Source organism: Macaca nemestrina, chromosome 13, assembly GCF_043159975.1.
Source record: "Macaca nemestrina isolate mMacNem1 chromosome 13, mMacNem.hap1, whole genome shotgun sequence".
NCBI lineage: Eukaryota > Metazoa > Chordata > Mammalia > Primates > Cercopithecidae > Macaca > Macaca nemestrina.
Window position 1 is genome coordinate 3,555,986 of NC_092137.1, and position 25,132 is coordinate 3,581,117.

General features: G+C 45.0%; 1 protein-coding gene across 2 annotated transcripts in view; it reads left to right on the forward strand.

The window, feature by feature from the left end:
• LOC105497574 (trafficking protein particle complex subunit 12) overlaps nt 1–25,132 on the forward strand; it is a 102,769-nt gene that overhangs the window by 46,741 nt on the left and 30,896 nt on the right. For both annotated transcript variants that reach the window (XM_011768756.3, XM_024797895.2), the window contains exon 6: nt 18,085–18,197. In XM_011768756.3, the coding sequence (XP_011767058.3) occupies nt 18,085–18,197 (113 nt within the window). The remainder of the gene's footprint in view (nt 1–18,084; nt 18,198–25,132) is intronic.

Below are 25,132 nucleotides of genomic sequence, written 5' to 3' on the forward strand. Positions count from 1 at the left end.
AGAGTCTCGCACTGCCGCGTTTTGCAGGCTCGATTGTCAGCATTTGTTGGCTGCGGCAGTGGAGCTACGGAGAATGGTCCTAGGTGTCAGGAAATGCAGAGCCTGATCGGAGGTAGAAAATATTTAAAACCAGCAGTACAAGACATGCAAAAGCCTGATTAATAATAAAATAATAATTCCTATAGAAGGCTCAGAAAATTTAAATAAACATTCTATTTAACTTAGTTGATACTAGTAAGTAAATAGATGAACTAAAAAGGCTAGAAGTAAAAACAAATCTTTCATCTTTGTGTGTTGTTTTTTGCTTAAAACTCAGCTCTGTTTCTTTGGAGGGGCATAGGAACGAATGCAGACGCCGGCTTTCTTTATTCCCCATGCTCTCTCCTTTATAATCTTTACCTTCCTCCAGGTAGGACGGGAGGGAATTGGTCCATATTACTCTGAGTTATCCCAGAATTGATGGAGATTTTTATCATTTTTAGTATAAAATATTTTTTGACCTTTAGTCTTACTGGTATTAAAATTGTTTATTCCTTCTGACTAAGGGAATTTGCCCCTTGTAGAAAAGAAAAAAATGGAAAGGGTAACTTCTAATAACTAAGATAGGGCATAAATCAGAGAGATCGTCTTGATGGGGCTGGCTTGATTTCATGGAAGTGAACCAGCCAATCTAGGTAGCCACAGAGTGAGGAAGGACCAGCAACAACACTGTCGCTCTCGGACATAGGACTCCGTGTCATCCAGGGACGTAGATGCCAGTCCTTAATGTGCGACACTTCCTGCCCACCCACTGGCCTGTCCAGTCCTGCTAGCCTTCCACGTGACCAGGAGGAACAGACCAAAGCCAGGACCGCTTGATGGTGCGTGTTCAGGAGCTCTGTCTGCCGTGGCGTGGCCAACAGGTGGCGGAAGTGGGGCCAGAGGGGTCTCGGGAACTTGCTGAAGGACCCTCACTGGTGTTGCTGGCCAAGCAGGCCTTCTGTCCCCAGGAGTCTGGCTTTTGCGGCCGTGAGTTGGATAAAGATGTCTTGACTTCTTCCCTGGGGTCTTCTTCCCTGGGGTCTCCTCCCTCGGGGTCTTCTCCCGCACTCCAGCCAGGAAGCTGCCCGGTGGTCGTGAGCACTGTCCTGGAGGAGCAGGGCTTTATCCGTCCCCTCTCCCCAGGAGTAAGTCTCATCTACGTCCCTCTCAAAGTTCCGTCCAGTCTGCTTGTAGGTGGTTCCCTCAACCGCTCATGAGTTTGGAGAGATACAGCCATTGCTGGTCGTTCCAGGGATACTGTTCTACCTTGTAAATTAACTGGGCTCCCTGATTCTGTCATGCCCCTTTCTTGTCTCCACTTCGTCACCAATTTGAGGGTCATCCTTTCCATGTAAGACCAAATTTCCAGCCCAGAAAGAATGGGGAGGCTGTCACTTGGTAGGTTGTGAAGAAAAGATGGAAAGGTTAAAGGCGTTGTTAATTGGGGAAGTTTGAGGGTGTTTCTATTGAATCAGTTATGCCTGGTAGCTATCATAGTCAAGAAACGGCTGCTTTCCTATTTCTTATAAGGATTCGCTTTGTTTTCCCCCGGCATAAATAAAACCATTCCTTCCCCCTCTGCCTGACTGCAGCCTGAGCATCTCCTCCAACCCCGCCCTTCCCACGTCGTTCATAGTCCCGGGACGGGGCTGGACCCAGGTCTGTGGGACTCTGCCTGGGCTGGGGACTGGGACTGGGACTTGACAGCTGATTTTTTTTAGGCATTTTGTCTGCTGCTAACAGAAAACTCAGGGCCTTGAGCACACAGGCCTTAATTGAAACCACCAGATACCCTGAAGGGCAGAGCTGCACCAAGTGCTCTGGTTTCTTTTCCTACTGAGGTCCGTGTGAATTATAGATTCAAAATGACTCCTCTTACATCACCTGCTTCTGAATTTATGACAGGTGTTTAAGAATGAGTGTGAATGGCCGGGCGCGGTGGCTCAAGCCTGTAATCCCAGCACTTTGGGAGGCCGAGACGGGCGGATCACGAGGTCAGGAGATCGAGACCATCCTGGCTAACCCGGTGAAACCCCGTCTCTACTAAAAAATACAAAAAAAATAGCCGGGCGAGGTGGCGGGTGCCTGTAGTCCCAGCTACTCGGGAGGCTGAGGCCGGAGAATGGCGTAAACCCGGGAGGCGGAGCTTGCAGTGAGCCGAGATCCGGCCACTGCACTCCAGCCTGGGCGACAGAGCAAGACTCCGTCTCAAAAAAAAAAAGAATGAGTGTGACTGAGAGGCAGATATTTCCTATGATGACCAAATAAACATCTCCAGCTCGGCTGGGCATGGTGGCTAATGCCTGTAATCCCAGCACTTTGGAAGGCCGTGAAGATCTCAAGATCCTTGAGGCCAGAAGTTCGAGACCAGCCTGGCCAAAATGGTGAAACCCTGTCTCTACTAAAAATACAAAAAATTAGCCAGACACAGTGGTGCACACCTGTCATACCAGCTACTCAGGAGGCTGATACACAAGAATCTCTTCAACCCAGGAGGCGGAGGTTGTCGTGAGCCAAGATCGTACCACTGCACTCCAGCCTGAGTGACGGAGTAAGACTCTGTCTCACACACACACACACAAAAAAGCTCTAGCTCCCACTGGTCTCTAACCTTTACCTCTGGCCGCTCAGGAAGGCCCAGCCTCGCCTTGCGCATCCTATTTACAGCATGCTGAAGGCTCCGTAGCACGGTGTGCCCGTCTCTCAGGAGAGGATGTTGGTGGAAATGACACTGAGTGCCATTGAAGAATATCAAAATCTGTGGATGTAGGTGGAGAACTACCTGTCATCTTTCCTCCTCATTTTGAGGACATTTTTTCCTAAGGATGTTCAGTCAAGCCTAGAAAACATGGCTTTGATTCTTCCTGAAATTAAATTGCACTGGTAAATGGATAAAGAGAAGATAGCAGCTACGCATCATTAAGCAGCTAATTTAAATTATGAAATAGACATAAATCATACATACATTTTAGCAAAAGTGTATTAACATTCATCCTCAATAATATGCTGGATGTTTACTAATTTTTCTTCCCATTTTGTGGTGTAACAAAGCATAAATGTAAGATTTTGATTCATTCACTTCATTTTAGCTTGCAATATATAAGCAAAGCAAGTTGTTAAAATGTGCTTTAAAAGGAGGCTATAATTATAAAAACAACTTTTATGAATGAGCTTTAATATATTTCATGTAAATATTGGGCGTAATTTTTGCCCATTCAGAATATTCATAACAAGACATGTAATGAATCGTGTGTAAAAATCATGAAGGTTTTTTAAAAAAAATTCATCCAAGAAGGGAACAGTATTATGGTTGATGTATTTATGTGTCATATCTCGCAATTTCAGTCAGTTGCTTTCAGCGCCCCCCAAAGCCCAGCCCCATTTCTGACCCTAGTGCTGTCTTTCTCTTGGTTGTCTGGACGCTCCCTCCTGCGCACGGGAAGAATCCTCAGGACACAGTCATGGGGCCCACCCAGCCCTGCGCCCCCGGAGCTGAGGTCTGTGCGGTTCTGGGTGGGACCCCCAAAACCACAAGAAGCCCAGATAGCACTGACTCTGACCTGGGTGTCCTCTCTTTATCTTCCTTTCTTGCTCCTCAATCTCCACCCCCTTTTCCTCTGTTCCTCTTCTACTGCATTCATTGCTTCTTCCCCTCTCAGACCCTACGCCCATCCCTAGAACCCAGGGCCCAGCTTCCTCCATCCCCAGAACCCAGGCCGCAGGCGGTGGAGTGGAAGCTGCTTGCATCAAGCCTTTTGTCGCAGTTCATTTCATGGGTTGTGGGGCAGTCATTGAAAGCTCAGATTTGTGTTCAGAAGCCAACTGGCTGGGGGTTGTGAGCAGATTGTCCACATCTTTTCATTCACTGGAAGTCCTCTGTGTCCCTGCAGGACACACTTAAAGACTGTGTGGCTTTAGTTCCCTGAGACTTCACACATAACTTGGCAACTGAGCTCTTCTGTCTAGAATTGTCATGCGGCTTCAGGAAATTCAGAAGATCGGTGTTGGTCATACTGGTAGAAGATGTCAAAACAAGAAGAATAAAAATAGTGTGCAGAAAACTTGCTCATAGCCACTGTCTTATCGCTGAAAACTGAACTTCACTTGCATAGTAATACCCTGTATCATGCATCTCCAGGGACAGAGAAAAAGATAAATGTATCTTAAAGTTGCCTTTCCTGTTCGTATTTCTCTGATTTTGAAACAGAAGTTCCCTATCCGTGAATTCTTCAGATGGTTGAGGTAGAGTACTCTCTCATTGCACAGGATGCCACTGTTGTTTCCAGATGGATTTGTGCAAATTCAGATATTTGATTTTTCTGTGTTGCCCACATCTATTTACTGTTTACTTTTACTTTACTTTTTTTTCTGTTCTAATAGCTTTTTAGTAAAAGGTATTTACTTTTATTCTAACCCACTACTTCTGTACCTTATGAGAAACTCTGTTTTGGGATCTGGTTGAATCCACTCTTTGCTTAACAAAAATTGGTATTTATAAAATACTCAGACAATTAACAAATATTTTTTCATATTTGCCTTAGACCTTTTTTGTAACAAATGAAATCACCCATTGCTGATACAGCCTGTGAACCTCTTTCCCAGTTCAGTCCCTCCCAGAAGCAGTCACAGTTGTGGTGTGTTGTGTATCCTTCCAGATCATGTTTTTACATATTTGCTTCATACACACACATATACATACACACAGAGAAATACATGTATACAGAGAGAGAGTATTGTCTTATAAGCTTTGTCAATATACTTCATGAGCACATCATTCTTCATTTGCTTTTTTTTTCCCCACTCGCCATTGTTCATATCCATCTGTATCCGTATCCATAAAGATGAACAATTAGGATCTTTCCAGCTTTTGGCTATGATGAGCAGTGGTGTTATGGACATCTTTGTACATTTCCCTTTGTACATGTTGAGTTCGAGGTGTAAATTTAAAGTGGCATATGTGAAAGTGGCCATGCTAATTTCCACTCCCAGCCACAGCCTGTGTTTCTGTCCCTCCACTCTTGTATAAGTAAAGATTGTCAGACTTTCACCAGTGAGTCTAAAATTCTACCTCCTGTCGCAACTGACGTCTTTCTGATTTCTGCCCAATTATGTGTCCTTTGTCGGAATTTCCTCCTTGGTGACTCACTCTTTCATAATCTTGGCCTGTATTTCTATTGGGTTATCTTTGTTATTAATTGCTTGAGGTTCATTCTATATAGTAGGTATTTAATCCTTCATCTGTTTTGTATTTGGGAAATATTAATATCTTGTCCCATTCTGGGAAATACTATTTGCAACCCTGAAAAAAAAATTCTAATTTAAAAATACAAACATAACCTTTTTTGTTTGCAACATAACCCGTTTTAGGAGTATCTTCTTGATTCCACATACTGTTATATCAGGAATAATGAATGCAAAGAAATCATGCCTTTGTCATTCCCAAGTAGGCTGAGACAAGTAAAGACATTTACCAGACAGCTTTCCAGAACGTTTCCTAAGGGAGTTCTGCACGCTGTTGCTGGGACCATCCGCTGGGTGTGGGAGGAGCTCTGCACACTGTTGCTGGGACCGTCCGCTGGGTGTGGAGGAGCTCTGCACGCTGTTGCTGGGACCGTCCGCTGGGTGTGGAGGAGCTCTGCACACTGTTGCTGGGACCGTCCGCTGGGTATAGGAGGAGCTCTGCACGCTGTTGCTGGGACCGTCCGCTGGGTATAGGAGGAGCTCTGCACGCTGTTGCTGGGACCGTCCGCTGGGTATGGGAGGAGCTCTGCACGCTGTTGCTGGGACAGTCTGCTGGGTGTGGAGGAGCTCTGCACGCTGTTGCTGGGACCGTCCGCTGGGTGTGGAGGAGCTCTGCACACTGTTGCTGGGACTGTCCGCTGGGTGTGGAGGAGCTCTGCACACTGTTGCTGGGACCGTCCGCTGGGTATAGGAGGAGCTCTGCACGCTGTTGCTGGGACCGTCCGCTGGGTATGGGAGGAGCTCTGCACGCTGTTGCTGGGACAGTCTGCTGGGTGTGGAGGAGCTCTGCACGCTGTTGCTGGGACCGTCCGCTGGGTGTGGAGGAGCTCTGCACACTGTTGCTGGGACCGTCCGCTGGGTGTGGAGGAGCTCTGCACGCTGTTGCTGGGACCGTCCGCTGGGTGTGGAGGAGCTCTGGGAGATGCAGTATTGGGAAGAGAGTCTACACAGCTGCTGACTTGCCACTCTTCACGTGGAGCTTCCAAGAGCTCCGATTAGCCCCGCGGAGTCCCTTGTGCACACCTGTCAAAGATGCTCTCTCTCCTGGCATAGCCTTGAGGCCCTAGGCCACCTGCTGCCCTCGCCGTCTTCCATCGAGTGTAGTGGGATGCACTTAACGTGAGTTCTCCGGGATCACCTCCCACAGTCTTTGGCCCTGTAGACAGACATCCTCTGTAATCTCCCCACAGCACGGCCATCTGCTGTCACTGGCACCTCAGCATCTGCAGGGAGCATCTCTGTCCCAGGAAATCTCATCCACCCCAGAGGGTGGTCACCATGGACACCAGCCTTTTCCCAGCACCAAAAGTGTTTTTGTTTGTCTTAAATGTTGTTAACTTCATAATTACTCTTCACGTTAGGGCTTTAAAATACCTTTCCAAAATCCTACAGAGTTTCTCTTTTGAGAGCCATTCTTCATATCCCCGTACTAGCCTTCTTTCTTTAATTTTCTTTTAGATTTTTTTTTTATTTTTTAAATTGTTACACTAGTACAGATTGTTTCTCCCGTCATAGGGTTTGCAGTCATGAAAAGTGTTGGTAGGGATTATATCTCTGAATAATACTTCTAGATCATTCATTGCATTTTATATTGACAGCTTGCATTGGTGTGGTACATTTGTTACGACTGATGAACCGGTATTGGTACAGCATTATTAACAAATGTTCATAGTTTACACTTGGGTTCACTCTTGTGTTGAACATATTCACTATGTTAAAGAAAATTAAATGTCCATTCCTGACAAGGCTAATTTCATCCTCTCTCAGAGAGTTAAATTTTTCCAGACCCCCACCACCATCTTTTTAATCTGTTGTTTGGAATTACACTTCTCGTTCCAAAGAAACATTCACGATGGCAGTCAGCATGTAAACTTTCCTAGTGCTTTGAATTTTTAAAGTACCACGTTCTGCATTAAATTGCTCACTTCAAGTTTCCATGCAACTAGAGGGAAAATAGGAGCCTAAAACATCTTCCCATTGGAAATAAAGCAACTTGATTGTCTTCACTATGCTGTTTAAGAAGTACGGTGCTGCTTCTAATACTAAATTCAGATCTGTATGTTTAGTCTAAGTTACAAGAGCTGTAATGACTTCACACGAAACTGTACTTCAGAAGTGAATCCTTACGGATTACACTCGAGTCAAATTAAAGTGGATGGGGCAAACACTTCAATTAACCGGAATCGCTCTACTCGCCCCTCAGTCGTCTGCTCCTCTGTGCGCGTAAGAATCTCTCTACTCGTCCCTCAGCTGTCTGCTCCTCTGTGTGGGTAAAGGCACACTGTCACTGTCACTGTCACTGGGCCTTTCGTCCTTTTTCATCCTCCCTTCAAAATCATGAAATTCCCATTTTGACTTCTCAAATTAAATTCTGAAACTTTTTTTTATCAACACATAACCATACGTGATATCTCAGAATTAAATATTCAGCATGTTTCAAATGTCAGATTTTATTTTTCATGACAAAATTACCTCACCTTGCAGAGTGACCACGTTCTGCTTGAGTTAGATTTCCAGGTCACAATGCTTTGCATCAGAACTCCCGAGTGTTGATTGTTGGACACGTGATTGCTGCTTTATTTGTTTGGAGAAGGCTCATTAGTTCATCTTACTGCTTTTCACTTTGCTCACTGTTTTTATGAAATCTAACATTCTCAGTCTTTTCTTAGAACAAACCACTAAAAATATGGGAATTTTCAGTTTGGGGCCCCATATCTACCATGAGAACATCCAGATGGAGACCTCTCCTCACCCTGTCTGCACTAGATACAGGCCTTGGCCAGTCACTGGGCTGTAGCTGAAGCCACACGTGGGTTGCACATGGCTGTGGCGGACTCATACAGAGGCGGTGACCCAAGCCTCAGTTTGTCTTCATGCTTCAGGGCTTTGGAGACTTAAGCGAATCATTTATATTTAAGATATTTTTTTTCTCTTAGGACTTTCTCACTGTTTTTGTGTTTTTAGTGTTTTTTAATTTACAATGCCACATTTAACTCAAAAATGACATGTTGAGAGCTGTAAGTGTGTCACCGTGTGCTTGGCTGGGCACAGACACCAAGCAGTATCCCCACCGTTGAGCAGAGGGAAACCAAGCGCATGGCTTGTCCTGCCTGCTGAGGTCAGGATAGGGAAGGACACACGCAGACATGCAGAGACAGAGGGAAATCAATACAAAGCAGTCTTCCCAGCAAAGTATTCGCATAACTTGAAAATGAGACGGAAATGCCAGGGCAAACTTGTAAGTTTGTGCCTTTTTGAAGAAAGGGTAAAGCTGTTAAAATTGGGCAAAGGGTTTGGAAGGCTGCCACAGCCACGTTCTCTGAGGCAGGTGGCACAGGCATCCAGGCATCCTCATGGCACACCTGCTCTGGCCTCACGGCCACCTAGCTGCATCTGGGCCCTCACGCCCTGGTTTGCAGGTGACACAAAAGGCTGCAGAGAGGATGTGATCCACCCAGCACAAACAGCTAGTGAGTGGCAGAAGGTAGCATACCCCACTGAAGGGAAACTGAAATGTCATCTTTTTTCCCTTTCATTTTTCACTGCCCAGCACCAAGGCCCGGGCAATTCCTGGCACATTTCTCTTTTCTATAGTAGCAGTACGGATTTTCAGCACAGCAAGGGACAGTCTGAAATAAATTTTGTAGGAGTATTTTCATTTAATGTTTTCTAAATGATTAATGAGAACACTTCTACAGTATTTATACCAACCTAGATTTTGGCAGGTCACAACTATACATGGGAATCTTCCAGAAAAATAGATCCACTAGGAATTGTTTTTCCTTACAGATTTTGAGTAGCTTCTCCTTTTTTTTTTTTTTTTTCTTTTCCAATGCTCTTTCTCCCTGCAGGAGAAAGATAGGCCTCAGGGCTGGTGTGGAAGCCTTGCATATTTTATCTCACTTGACAACCACCCTCAGCATGGAGGATTTCACTGGGATTCCCAGGGTGGCTTTTCAGAGACAGGGGCTAGGTTTGGTGACTGAGAGAATCAGCTTAAAGGTATTTTTATGTGCATTTACTTAAGACAAAAGTATGAATTACACCAAAGCAGCTTCTGTATGTATCTTGTTGAAGACGGGAGTGGTTTCCTCGAGCTCGCGGACCCCATAGCTCTCATTGTGTGCACAGGGTGCAGGCCCTCCTGCCCAGCGCCAGGAGCTGCTGAGTAAACGTCAGCTCAGTGAAATTCACACGCCCCACCTGGAGCACACAGGCGGTTTCTCCAGCTGCTTCCGTTTATTGTTTTAATTCTGTGATCCATCTATTGTTTCTAGGAAGGGGTGTTTTTCTTTCTGATTTAATTCCCTACATTTTTCTCTTTCATATGAAGTTGTAGATATGGTTTTCCTTCGGATTTTTATTCTTTTAAGATTTTTAACCTGTGCGAGACTTTTTCAATGATACAAGTCAATGAGGAGGAAGATCTTCCTCCACATCAGTCTTCACTTTGCTCCAGGTATTGCCAGGAAAGGCACAAACAATGAGAGCGTGTTTAAGGAAGAACCTGGCCGGCTTGGATCACCGCTACTGTCATTCTTGGTTTTGCATCTACCTGGGGAGGGCCCAGCTTTTAGGTTCCCACTGAGGGAAGCATGAGAGAGGATTGCTTAGAGGATGCTGCCAGAGCTTCCAGCTGACGGTCTTTGCAGAGCGGCTGCCAAGTGGCCTGGTGGCCGTATGTTGGCAGCTTTGGATGAATTGGGATTAGGGAATGTTTGTTTACTTGATAACCGAGTATCTACAAGGAGAGGTGGCAGCGTGAGGGAATAGTGCCACCATAACGAGGACACAGCCAGCCATCTCTTCCCTGCCACAGAACCCCAGGCAGTCCCCTTCAGGCTGCAGTTTTCCGTCTGGACTGAGGGACTGGCCGGTGGAGCAGGAGGAGCCCATCACCCTCCGTGGGAACGAGGATGCTCAGAAGGTTGAGTTACCGTGGTTTTTATGTTCTTCTTTTTGAGATGGAGTCTAACTCTGTCGCCCAGGCTGGAGCGCAGTGGTGCGATCTCGGCTCGCTGCAACCTCCGCCTCCCAGATTCAAGCAGTTCTCCTGCCTCAGCCTCCAAGTAGCAGGGATTCTAGGCGTGTGCCCCACGCCAGCTAATACTGGTATTTTTGGTAGAGACAGGGTTTTCGCCATGTTGGCCAGGCTGGTCTCGAACTTCCAGCCTCAAGTGATCTGCGCGCCTCAGCCTCCCAAAGTGCTGGGATGACAGGCGTGAGCCACCGTGCCCAGCTGAGTTATTAACTGTTACGTGGGGGGCAGGGGAAGGGCTCATTATCATTTTTTTAAATAACATTAATGTATTTTCTTTTTAAAATGTTAAAATTTAATTCTGAAAGGATTTTGCTACATTAGTGCTAGTTTTAATTGTGATTTTATTCAATATGTCCCCCAGATGTAAGGAAGAAATGGATAAATTTTGTTCACAAAAATATCCTCCCCACCTCCCAAAAGCAGTAGCAATGGGAGCACCTTAGCACGTGGGAGATTTGAAAAGAACCTGGAAGTCAGGTTTGTTGGAGGAGGAGGATCTGACCACAGCTCAACTCCACCTACTCCAGCAGTGTGGAGTCCACAGGTACAAGCAGGCGTTTGGTCCCCAAGGCCTCACAGAAGTTCAGGCAGAATTTCATCACCTTCTTTTCCCTTAACCCCCATTTAGGCTTTAAACGCCTGTGTGGTTTTTAAAAGGGTGGAGGTAGCAAGGAAACAATATATATCTAATGAGGGACATTTTCCTGTGTGATATGTAATGAATGTGCTATATGTAGTACTGATTACCTGTTATAATTAAGGCAGCATATACTACTGATTACCTGTTTTAATTTGATCCTAAGGAAGGTCAGTGTGCATTTTGAGACATTAGAAAAATATAATTGATATTACCTGATAACCTTTGAGTTAGCGAATTTTAATTTCACATCAGTGAGGTACTGTTTTAGAGCAGTGCTTCTCCATCTCAGCGTGCGCGGGAGTCACCCAGCCTCTTGTGGTGGGCAGGCCCTGATGCAGCAGGTCTGGGCAGGGCCTGAGATTCTGAAGTTCTGACAAGGACACAGGTGACAAGACTGCAGCTGGTCGGAATGTACCTTTAATCAAGTATTAATATTACTCTTTCAGCTATAGCTGGCCACTATATCTAGTATTTCTGACAAAAAAAATACATATTTTAAGTTTCAATTTGAGATCCCAAGAACACAGTCCTTCACCCCAAAGAAATGGATCTGATTTTATCTTTTTTCATGTGGCAGCCCCCAGATTTGAACCACGCTCATTAAAAACTCCATTTTCCATCTAATACGTCGGAGAGACCATCTTTATTATATTTTAAATTATATGTGTAGTTAGGTTTATCTTCCCTTTTTGTAATTTACAGAAAAATCGAGTAGAGTTCCATATACCCTCTTTCTTCTGCACAATTTTTAATAACATCTTGCATTTTTACTAGTAAGTAAAAAAATTTTGCATTAGCACAGTACTTTTATTATAATTGATAAACCAATATCGGTACATTGTTATTAAAGTACATAGTTTACCTTAGGGTTCACTCTGTGGGTTGTCCATTCTGTGGGTTTCAACAAATTAATGACATTCCGTGTTCATCGTAGTGTCATGCAGAATAGTTTCACTGCCCTTGTATTAATCCCCCCCACCAGCCCTGGATTAATCCCCCATCACCCCTGGATTAATCCCCCCATCACCCCTGGATTAATCCCCCCATCACCCCTGGATTAATCCCCCGTCACCCCTGGATCAATCCCCCATCACCCCTGGATTAATCCCCCATCGCCCCTGGATTAATCCCCCATCACCCCTGGATTAATCCCCCCAATCCCCCATCACCCCTGGATTAATCCCCCGTCACCCCTGGATTAATCCCCCGTCACCCCTGGATTGATCCCCCCAATCCCCCATCACTCCTGGATTAATCCCCCGTCACCCCTGGATTAATCCCCCATCACCCCTGGACCGATCCCCCATCACCCCTGGATTAATCCCCCCAATCCCCCATCACTCCTGGATTAATCCCCCGTCACCCCTGGATTAATCCCCCATCACCCCTGGATTAATCCCCCCAATCCCCCATCGCCCCTGGATTAATCCCCCATCACCCCTGAATTAATACCCCATCGCCCCTGGATTGATCCCCCCAAATCACCCCTGGATTAACCCCCCACCACCACCCCTGGATTAACCCCCCACCACCTCTGGGAACTTGGAGTCTTTCCATTGTCTCCATAGTTTCACCTTTTCCAAAGGTCTTATAGTGAGAATCATACGGTGTATGGTCCTCAGGTTGGCTTCGTTCACTTAGGAATGTGCATTTATGGTTCCACTGTCTTTTTCTGGTTGATAGTACATTTATTATCTCTGAATAATATTCCGCTGTGTGTATATACCACAGCTTATTTATCCGTTCCTCTGTTGAAGAATAGAGCTTGGTTGCTTCTGGTTTTTGACAATTACGAATAAAGCTGCTATAAACATTCTTTTGCAGGGTTTTGTGTAGACACAAGTTTTCCAATCCTTGGGTAACTCCCTAGGACTGTGATTGCTGGATTTTATGGTAAAAGTATTCTTAGCTTTGTAAATATCTGCCAAGCATCTTCCAAGGCTTTCATACTATTTGGCTTTCCTAAGAGCAATGAATGAGAGTTCCTGTTGATTCACATCCTCAACCAGCCTTTGGTATTGTCATTTTTTGGATTTTTCACTATTCTGATAGGTGTATAGTGTCATCTCATTGTTTTAATTTGCAGTTCCCTAATGACATATGATGATGAGTATCTTTATATGCTTGTCATTGATAAATCTTTATTGGTGAGGTGTCTGTTCAGATCTGTTGCCCATTTATTAGTTGGGTTATTCGTTTTCTTATTGTCTGTTTTTTGGAGACAGAGTCTCACTCTGTCGCCCAGGCTGGAGTCCAGTTGTGCAGTTATGGCTCACTGCAGCCTCGAGCCCCTGGGCTTAAGCAGTCTTCCCACCTCAAGCAACGGAGTAGCTGGGACTGTAGGCACACACCATACCTGGCTAGTTTTTGTGTTTTTTGTAGAAACCAAAAAAAGCAATCAGTTTGCTTCAGCCTCCCCACCTGCTGGGATCACAGGCATCAGCCACCATACCTGGCCTGTTGTTGATTTTTAAGGATTCTTTGTATATGTTGGATACAAGTTCTTTATTAGATAGGTGTTTTACAAATATTTTCTTCCTATCTGTGACTTGTCTCTTCATTACTTTAATACTACGTTTTACAGAGCATATGTTTTTAATTTTAATGAAGTCCAGCTTACTAATTTTTTTCTTTTCATGGATTATGTTTTTGGTGTTGTATCTGAAAGATTATCAACAAACCCAGGTCACCTAGATTTTCATCTGTGTTCTGTTCTAAAAGTTTTATAATTTTTGCACTTTACATGTAGGTCTGTTATTGGAGTTAATTTTTGTGTAAGATGTAAGATCTGTGTCTAGATTCATTTTTTTCATGTGGACGTCCAGTTGTCCCAGCACCATTTTTGGAAAAGCCAGTTCTTTCTCCATTGCATTTCCTTTATTCGTCTGTCACAGATCAAACTGACTATATTTGTGAGGAGCAATTTCTTGTCTTTCTACTCGGGGCCACTGATCTATTTGTCCATTCTTTCTCTAGGACCACACAGTCACCCAGTCTTTTTACAGTAGCTTTCGAGTAGCTCTCAAGGTGGGTAGTCTCAGCCCTCCAGATTTGCTCTCTTTAGTGTTGGATATTCTGAGTGTTTTCCTTCTCCATATTAACTTCAGAGTCATTTCGTTGGTAACCATGAAATAATTTGCTGGGATTTTGATTGGGGCTGCATCGAATCTGTAGGTCAAGTTGTAAAGAACTGTTGTTTTAGCAGTATTGTCTTCCTGTCCATGAATGTGTAATATCTCTTGATTTTTTTCAGCTCTGTGAATTTTTTCATCAGAGTTTTGTAGTTTTCTTCCTACAGCTCTTGTGCTTATTTTGTCCATTTTATACCTAGGGTATTTCACTTATTTATATGGGAAATGATAGTGTGTTTTTAATTTCAAATTCCCATCTTTTATTGGTAGTATCTAGGAAGACAGTTGACTTTTGCATATTGATCTCGTATCCTGTGACCTTTAAACACTTACTAGTTTAGAAGTTTTTTTGTTCTTTGAGATTTTTCTTCATAATTATGTCATTTTAAGCAAATAGTTTTATTTCCTTCTTCCCACTCTGTGTACCTTTGGTTTTCTTTTCTTGTCATTACATTAGCTCGAACTTCCAGTACAATGTTCAGTGGAAGAGATGAGAGGGAACATTGTTGCTTTATTCATGATCTTAGGGGGAAATCACTGAGTTTCTCACTCTTAAGTATGTTGTTAGCTGCAGTTGTTTTATGATGTCCTTTATCAAGTTGAGGAAGTTTCCCTCTATTCCTAGTTTGCTGAGTTTTTATCATGAGCTGGTGCTGGATTTTGTTAAATGCTTTTCTACATCTATGGATAAGATTTTTGTTCTTTAGCCTGTTTGATGTAGTAGATTATGTTAACTGATTTTGGAATGTTAGATCACCCTTGTATACCTGGAATAAATTCTGTCTGGTCATGGTTTATAATTCTTTTTATACATTTTTGGATTTGGTTGCTAATTTTTTGTTGACTTCAGTTCTCTTCGATTCAGTTTGCTAATTTTGTTGAAGATTTTTGCATTTATGTTCATGAGACATATTGGTCTATATTCTTTTTTCTTGTAACATCTTTGTCTGGTTTTGGTATTAGGGTAATGCCAGTCTCATATAAGAAGTTAGAAAGTATTCCTCTGCTTCTGTTTTCGGGAAGATATTGTGGAGAACTGATATCATTTCTTCCATAAATGTTTGGTGGAATTCACAGTGAAACCATCTGGGTCTGGGGCTTGCTTTTTTGGAAAGGTTTTTCTTTTTCTATCTAAGTTACCAAATGTGTGGACATAGAGCTGTTCGTAATATTCCTTTATTATTCTTTTACTGTCCGTAGGATCCACAGTAATAATCCTTCACTTCCAGTACTAGTTGTTTATGTCTTGTCTTTTTTTGACTAGCCTGGGGAGAGGCTTATTGGTCTTGTCAGAGTTTTATTGGTCTTGTCAAAGAATATGTTTTTGGTTTGGTTGATTTTGTCTATTGATTTCCTGTTTTCAGTTTCACTGATTTCTGCTCTAATTTTTATTATTATATTTTTATTATTATTATTTTATTCTCTACTGCTTACTTTAGGCTTATATTGCTCTTTTTTTCCTTCTAGTTTTCAAAGGTGGAACTGGTTTCAGATCTTTCTTTTCTAGTATATGCATTTAATGCTAAAAAGCTTCCTCTCAGCACTGCTTTTGCTGCATCCCACAAATTTTGATGTTGTATTTTTATTTTCACTTTGTTCAAAATATTTTCACATGTGCTTTTACATCCAGAAGCACCCCCATGTCCATGGGCAGTTGTCAGGGTAAGGGGCAGCTAACTTTCTGCCACTGTCTCAGGTGAAGTGGCAGGAGTCACACAGCCTGTTTTCTCACCATCTACCAAACTGTATTCCAGATCGGAGTATTAACAGCTAGTCTATAAATTGAGATCGGAGTATTAACAGCCAGTCGGTAAATTGAGATCGGAGTATTAACAGCTAGTCTGTAAATTGAGACCAGAGTATTAACAGTCTATAAATTGAGATTGGAGTATTAACAGCCAGTCTGTAAATTGAGATCGGAGTATTAACAGCTAGTCTGTAAATTGAGATCGGAGTATTAACAGCTAGTCTGTAAATTGAGATCAGAGTATTAACAGTCTATAAATTGAGATCGGAGTATTAACAGCCAGTCTGTAAATTGAGATCGGAGTATTAACAGCTAGTCTATAAATTGAGATCGGAGTATTAACAGCTAGTCTGTAAATTGAGATCGGAGTATTAACAGTCTATAAATTGAGATCGGAGTATTAACAGCCAGTCTGTAAATTGAGATCGGAGTATTAACAGCTAGTCTATAAATTGAGATCGGAGTATTAACAGCTAGTCTGTAAATTGAGATCGGAGTATTAACAGTCTATAAATTGAGATCGGAGTATTAACAGCCAGTCTGTAAATTGAGATCGGAGTATTAACAGCTAGTCTATAAATTGAGAACGGAGTATTAACAGCCAGTCTGTAAATTGAGATCGGAGTATTAACAGCTAGTCTATAAATTGAGATGGGAGTATTAACAGCCAGTCTGTAAATTGAGAGCGGAGTATTAACATCTAGTCCCAAGTTGGGTTTGAGAACTTCCAGTAGGGGTTTGTTTCTGTGCTTACCTTATAGAGCTTGAAGAGTTCTTGAGATATTCTCTCCCTTGAGTTAAGTGATCAGCCACATAGGAGTGATTCTGGCCCCTTCTCTACTTGAGACAGAAGGATGGAAGTGACACGGCTTACATATAACTTACCATGTTGGGCCGGTTCCACAGTGACGTGACTTACATATGACTTGCATTGCAGGCCAGTCCCCTGCATCATTATACTGATGGTCTAGAAATGTTTATTTCTGGGAAACCGAAGTGACTCAGGTTGTAACTTAAGCTCAGCCAGACATTCTCTTGAGATACAGAAATTATTTAGTGGCATCAAAAAAGAAAGTTTAAACATTTTAATTTCAATAATTGTTATCTTTCTTTTCTCCAGCTTATCATCACAGTAAAACTATTTTCCATAGTGTTCTTTAATTTTCATTGTCTTCTTTTTGGACCTTTCTTATTAAAGACCATAACCATAAAGCTCATTTCAGTGTGGTTGTGGCCCATTCTCAGTAATGGTTAATGAATAGACAGATGGATGCACTGAGGCACAGAGATGTTAAGTGGCTTGCAGAAGTCACACGCGTGTTTCCTCACCATCTTTCAGACTATATTCCAGATCCGAATATTCATCACTTAGGCCTATTTTGAAAAGCACTTTGCTGAATACATGTGATTGCCCTCTGCTGGCATTTCTCTGTTCTTTATCTCATTTATAATCAATGCATGCTATTTGATTTTTTGCTGATTGTTATCTACTTAGTATACATACTACAGATCAAATTCCGAATCCTATTAGAAGAGAACACAATATTAACAATAAGTTTACCTTACCCTGAGAGATGATGCAGCCACATGTGATATGATATAAAGGTGGTTTCTCTTGGGCTTCTTCCTCTTAGCACACTCATAACCAGGCAGCTCTGGGTGATAGATTTTTCAAGTCCAGCTCCCTTGCCTCCTGTTGGGACAGCTCAGAGGCAGAGCGCAGGCTCCAAGGCCACGTGGAATCCAGTGGGAGGCCCATTCCCAGGGCCCAGGCCTGAGATGCACCTGTGCTCAGTTTCCCCTCCTCCCCACTGGCCAGAACCACTGGCTGGCTTACAGCTTCTCCCTTCAGGGTCTCCTTCTGGGGAACCCAACCTAAGCAACCTTCATTCGAGCTTGCTAAACTAAAGAAATATTAAAGAATATCTGAGCATTCAGGTTTTTCTTTTATTGGAGGAGGGGTTGGTGGTCTCTACTGTTTCATTCATTTTGGGATCGTTTCTAAATGATTGCAGTGTAGCTATGGAAATCGTGGTGTCATCCACCTGTCTCCTCTGATAATTGTCCAGACATACATAGATAGAGCTCCACAGAGAAAACCAGCATGTATTTTATAGCTGACACCGTTAAATACTTCACAAGAAATAAAGGGATCTGTCATCACTTCTGCTGGGACATCTGCGACGCCTTCTTCAAGTGTGCCAAGTATGATTGCGTGCTCAGTTATGGCAAACAAACTCACTCAGCGCTGATTGGATTCCAGGCTCCATGGTCCCCTTCTCGATGCGCATCTTGCACGCGGAGCTTCAGCAGTACCTGGGGAACCCACAGGAGTCGCTGGATAGACTGCACAGGGTGAAGACCGTCTGCAGCAAGGTAGGTGGCGCTGTCATTTTTCCCCGCCACAGGGAGAACACGCCCTCCACGCCCTCCACGCCCTCCACGCCCTCCCCACAGGACGTGCCTGGGGTGTTCCCTGCCCATCCTGCCCCGTGCACCATCGCTGCTTCTGCCTTCAGAAGGCTAGGTGACCCAGTTGTGTGGCCTGGTAGTCATGGCTCTTGTGAAATATTTTTTAGGGATGGTCAGAGTTTCTAGCAGAGCTTAAGTCCTGTAATTCTTACTGCCTGGTACTGTGAGAAGCCAAAAGGCAGGGACCTCTTTCTTGCCGAGGCTGCCGGCTCAAACTTCAAGGTCAGTGTGCCAGACCACTCCTGTGTCCCACAAGTGCTCACACGCACCTGCCACGTGCAGACAGAGGTGGTGCCGGAGCAGTACTGAAAGCAATCGTGGTTTAAGCTTTCAAATCAAAGTAAGTGGTACTGCATTACGGCAACTGTCACTCATGATCCGGACTGCAAAGGCAGAGTCAGAGTGTTTTTGGACTCATTCTCGGTTGTGAAGTCACAGATAATGTGGGAGCCACCAAAGCGGCACATTATTACACTAACTGAGATTGGGAAGAAATGTGGGACTCAGAGACTTTGCTGTCTACAGGCTGTTAGAGATTATTCATCTCAGATTAGGAATGATCCTGCCTTTCTACCCACGTCACAGTGGTCCTATGCAGGTTCAATGACATAAGGTATGCGGAAGTACTTTGAAAACGACAACAAGAAGCAGTTTTTAGGAGCAGCAGCATAGTATGATTTTTGGAAAAACGAAGATTCTTCTTGTCGAATTCCCGCTTTCACTTCCCAGCTGTTGTGATGGAAGTTTTGTGGAGTTCCAAAACGGTGGTGTCGTCAGTGTTCCTAGCGAGGAAGGAAGGGGCCCTCCTTGTCTGTGGAGAAAATCAGGCATTTCTAGGCACCTCATCGCCCTGGGCTTTGCACCCACTTCCATTTTTTTAATACCATAACTTACAAGATAAAAAGATTGTTTGCTTTTTATACTATATATATAGTATAGAAATTGTTGATGGAGAATCATGTTACCAACTGTTTTACATTTCAACACTTTTCTTGAATCTTAAAACGGGGTTTAATTTTATTTACAGAAATCGGAAGCACATAACTTGAAATTGGGAAATTCTAAATCAGTGACTTTCTAAACTGTACACGAATTTTTCATTATCCTCCATGTCACGTTGTAGGAAATCTTTATAGTATTGAGAGAGAAAATCCTGGGCCATAGGGTGATTGTGGATGGAAAAGCCAAGTTAGTTGAAGTAGTTTTGCAAGTCAGCTTTCCTGGTCCTAAAGTATTTCCTATTTCAGTATTATGCTTCTTAAATGCATACTACAGGCTGGGTGCAGGGGCTCATGCCTGTAATCCCAGCTACTCGGGAGGCTGAGGCATGAGAATCGCTTAAACCCAGGAGGCTGAGGTTGCAGTAAGCCGAGATCAAGCCACTGCACTCCAATCTGGGCAACAGAGCAAGACTCTGTCTCAAAAAAGAAAAAAAAAAAAACTGTATATTACAGTGTAGCGATCAGGGGAGCCACTTAGCACTAGCTGTGAAGCAGCAGGGACAGTGGAGCAGAGAGCAGGAAATTCCCACACCGCTGCTCCAGGCACCTGCACCCACTCCACCCGACAGACTCCTTTGTCGCATTCATTATGAGCCAGCCACTGCTCTGAGTTCCAACATTAACTCATTTAATCCTTATCACAACCCTATGAAGGAGATGTTATTATCCCAGTTTACAGATGGGGAGACTGAGGCATGGAGAGGTTAGCCAACTTAGGATCACATGAGTTGAACCCAAGTCGTCTGGCTCTAGAGTCCATGCTCGTCATCACTCGCCTGCCTCCATCACTGTAATGTGTCCCGTTTGAAGGGAGAAGGACCGAGAGTCCTCTCTTCATTCTGCACCAGCATTTCTGCTCCAAGGAAGGACAGTGCTGTCCGGGGTCAACTGACATCTGCTCAGAAGACCCCTGTGCTTCCGCTGACTGATGCCTGAGATGGGTTCGAGCCTGTGTTCTGCTGGCTGGGCCCTCCTGAGACTCTTGCGGGGGCTTCCAGGCAACAGCAGTTGACAGCTACGCATTGAGGGGTTGGGGAGAAACCAGAAGGATCAGTGCAGTCACATCCTAGGAACATTTCTCTCAGGCTGACTGGGCTTGGGGCCACCATCAGTGAGAGAGCCACTCATGCTTCTCGTTCCCTCCGCTAGTCTACCGTTCCACCTGCCTCTCAGCGTGTGAATACATCACCACACTTCAGGCATCTCTCATGTTTACAGATACATATTTTTTCTATGGCATGATCCAAATATAAGCCAGCATTCCTTGTGGTACTTAATTGAGGAAATCGCAATTTGTTCTAATCCTGGAAGAAAAACAAGCAGTTGGATTTATGAAAAGATGTGTGTTGGTCTTCACCTTAAAAGATTTTCATGGTTAATTTCAATATGTAATTACTATGTGTTCCTTTATATGCTGACTTAAAATTTGACACCCTCTTGAGAGAGAGAGCTGCGCTGTGGCACAGCTGGTGGATGCCTGGACCACGAGAGAAAGACCCAGGGCGGGACCCTGCAGTCAGCCTTGCCTCTCCGCCACCTTTGGCAGGAGAAGAAGCACCGTCGCCAACTTCCTCGGTCACTTCCTTGCACATTAAGGGCTCGTGGGAGCATGTGGGGCCTCTCCACTACCTTCCGCAGGAGAAGCACCGTTGCCAACTTCCTCGCTCACTTCCTTGCACATTAGGGGCTTGTGGCAGCATGTGGGCATTCTTAACCTTTCTGTGACTGGTTCAGTGTTGAACTGAAGCTTGTTCATTTGTTCATGCAGCAAATGTCCATTCAGCACCTACTGAGTGCTGCACGCTGGCAGTTGGGGACTGAACAGAACACAGCCTTGCCCTCAGTGAGTTTACAGTTTGGTAGACGATGCTTGTTTCACCTGTTCCTTTTAGGTTTGCAGCCATCACCAATACATCATGATCATCCAGAATTTAAACAGGGACAGTTTGTGTTCATGCTCGAATTTCTTTACTCAAGAAGTGTGTCTTAGTCCATTTGGCATTGCCATAAAGGAATACCCGAGGGTGAGTCATTTATAAAGAAAAGGTTTATTTTGGCTCACACTTCTGCAGGCCGTACAAGAAGCACAGTGTCAGCATCTCAGCATCTGCTTCTGGTGAGGCCTCAGGAAGCTTTTTTTTTTGAAACAGAGTCTGGTTCTGTCACCCAGGCTGGAGTGCAGTGATGCTATTGGGTCACTGCAACCTCCACCTCCCAGGTTCAAGCAGTTCTCCTGCCTCACCTCCTGAGTAGCTAGGATTACAGGCATCCACCACCACACCTGGCTAATTTTTGTATTTTTAGTAGAGACAGGGCTTAACCACGTTGGCCAGGCTGGCCTCAAACTCCTGACCTCAAATGATCCACCTGCCTCGGCCTCCCAAAGTGCTGGGATTACAGGCATGAGCCACTGCGCCCGGCCAGGAAGCTTTTAATCCTAGTAGAAAGCAAAGGGGAAGCAAGTATGTCACACAGTGAGAACGAGAGTGACAAGTGAAGAGGAGGAGGACGAGGGAGGCACCAGAGTTTTTTTAAACAATCAGATCCCAAGATAACGAATGGAGCCAGAACTCATTCGTTGCCACAGGGAGGGTACCAAGCCACCCATGAGGGTTCCACCCCCAGGAAACAGACACCTCCCACCAGGCCCCACCTCCAACACTGGGGCTCACATTTCATCATGAGAGTTGGAGGGGATGAATGTCCAAACTCTGCCATAGTGCAAAAATCTGAAAATACTAAAAGCCAGCCCACCACTGTTCTGCCAGTGTTGATTTGGTGGATTAAAGTGAACAGCTTGGTGTGGCCTTCGATCCTCTCTGCTCTCCACCAGTGAATAAAGAGAGAGGTCAGACCAGAGACTCTCCAGGGTTCTCCAGCATGACTGTTCTGATTTGCCCAGACCTTCGCAACTCCAGGAAATCCTCAGGAAGTCTTAAACTAAGGATGTGTCAGCGAGACCGCTCCCTGTGTGGACTGCTCTTTGTGCCTTGTTTAAAGCATTCACCACACCTGCCCCAAACCACACGCGCACACACACAGCTCTGCTTGGGACACGCACTGTGTGTCCCGGCACTGAGGTGCTGTCACGTGTTAACGCTGCACGGATGTGTGCTGAATGCATCATGTTGATTACCTACTAATGCCCACAGCAGCTGCAGGTGACTTTACTCTCCTCGGTTCCCAGATGAGGACGGTGGCCTTAGGGAGGTGAAGTATCCACCAGACAACTGCAGTGAGGCAGTGAGCGAGCCTGGCTGAGCCCCCCACACAGCTCCAGAAGCCTCGCCCTTGAGCCCCAGTCTACGGTTCTCTGGGAATTAGACCATCAGGATTGGGGTTTTTTCCTCCAAATACAGACTTTTCTCTGCTGCCTTGTAAAGCAGGGGCTCTAAAGTTTGGTGTTAAGCGTCACTTGAACAGTTCCAGAAATTTTAGCAATCCCGACGGCACTTGCTCCTGCCAAAAACTGTTCTCAGTCGGTTCAGGGAACTGTGAGCTCTTCCAGTGGGTGAGGAGAGTCAAGCAGAGTGAAAAGAAATGAGTCTAGAATGTTAAACATTAGTTCCTTTGGTGCCATTTTCCGTTAGCTCCTCCTCCCGCAGCTTACCCTCCTTGGTCTGCGCCTCTGGCCCTGGGCTTCAGCTCCACCTCAGGCTGCTAAGGGAAGCTGCCCAGTGGGGGAGCCACCGCCGCCATTCTGCATGAGAATTTCCAGTGACCACTCCGGAGCCGGCCATACCCAGGCCGAGCCCTGGAGTCCTGGATGGCCCCTCCTCTCAGGTCTTCTGGGGGCGCTTGAGCAGGCGGAGGCCAGTGCTGGGGCTGCAGTCGGTGGCTGTTGACTGGCCCAGAGCCTTGATGCTGATCTGAGATGCTTAATTCAAGGATGTTCTACAAAACGAGATAGTTGTTTCTAGAAAGAAAGTAGGTATTTGGTTCATATTCCCCAAAGAACTCTGTCCCATTTGTTTTCACTGCTTGCATGGCATCTGTTGTTGATCTTCAAAGTAGTTTTTCCAGGCTGGAGGTCAGGAATGACCGTAGAATCAAATGCTTCAGAAGGGGGTAAACAGTAGCGCAAGAACCAAGCGAGGGTGGCGGAAGGTTTTCATCCCATAGTGATCAAGTCAGCGCAGAGCATTCAGGTTGCTCAGAAAATGAACGTGCTGCCATTTGTACAGATGTGTGCTGAGCCCTGCTGTCTGATAACTGCCACTCCAGCAGAAGTCAAGTCTTCTCAGGTTCAGTTCCCAGCGTGATTTCCCACAGGAAAAGAAGCCGCCCTAGGTGACAGCAGAGTGAGGTGCGGGAGGGCTCGGGAGCAGCCAGAGTGACAGGCAGCGCAGTGTGTGCCCCCAGTCACTCAGACCAGGCCTCATGCAGGTTGAGCTTGACATTCAGCCCTCAGGGGAGAGGCCAGAACAGACCCACCCCAGTCACCTGCGGGCTGCGCTCACGAGAGTCGCGTGGTTTGAGATGCAGTAGCTGCCGAAGTAGCAAAGGAAGAGGCTGGTCAGGGTGCCGGCTGTCGAGTGTGTGTGGCCTCATGTGGGGAACTGCTCATGACATCACGTTCATTTCAAAGCCAGAACTATAATTACAATGTGACCGTGATGAAATCAGTGATACTTATTGGAGGAAGAATGCCCCAGTGTGTTAGTGGCATAAACAATGTGATGAAAGGCCGTTTAATTCCTCTTTTCTTATCCACGTCTCGCTCAACGCATGTATTCATTTTATCATGTAAGACCTTTTGCTGTTGAAAGAATGAAGACCATGGGGCAGGAGCGAAAATAAAGGAAGCCCAGAGAACAGCCAGTCCGCGAGGGCAGAGGGGTGCCGGGAGCACGCTCTGGGCCGAGGCTCCTGGTAAGGGAGCGAGCGGAGCGGGAAGCTGAACCCCCACGTATTCTCAGGGGGCCGACTTCTCCTGTGTTGAAGATTCACCAAAGACTGATTCGAGTCTGTGTTCAGCATGAGTGTTTCAGATTAGAACAGTGCTGAGAATTTTTATATGGTGCCCAGTTTTAGTAGGACATCACTTAGGATCTTTATAAATGAGTTCAGGGTACTTTGTTTTATCTGTTGTCTTTGAGCCACTGAGTGAATTAGTAAATGTTTGGTGCAAATGTGATTGCATCAGTGAAGAAGAAAATATACCACGATTTAAAATAATTTTCCTATGCTACCGTGGCTTGGAAAAATCAATGCCGCCGTCCTCTGACCGTGCTCCTCCCACGCGCCCTGCAGGCTGTCTCCCTCTTGGTCTCCACTCGAGAGAGCTTCACAGACCATTTGGGAAAGAGCCAAGGAAACACATTTCTACAAGCCATTTGCATAAGTAGACATAATCCATACAGAATGATGTACAGTTCGATTGTAGTTGCATTCGTCACTGACCTGCATCCACCCGCACAGTCTTGAGTTCAGCTCCATCCTTCCCCGCAGTTCCGCAGCCTCCAGATTCTCCAGCTCAGCTTGGCTGAGAGTTCCACGTTCATAGAAGTGCTTCTTTACAAACTCACTCCCAGCTGGAGGAGGCCGAGGATAAGGTACATTTTCGTGCACTCTGGAAAAGAAACGTATTCAACAATGTCGATGTAGCTTTTGCTTCTCTATTGATAGTTGCTAATATGGTAGTGAGAGCTTTGTTTGTAGGAAGAGTTAATATCTTGTCTAAAAGGGGTTTTTGACAGATGGACATCTTCGGTTTTGCTGTCTTATTTGTAAGCAAAGTTAGAAACATAAGCGAGAGCAGGCGTGGCTGGCGTCTAACACTGTCAGGGCCGGCGCTCAGGGTCTGGCCACCCGCACGCCGACAGCGGCCAGTTGCTG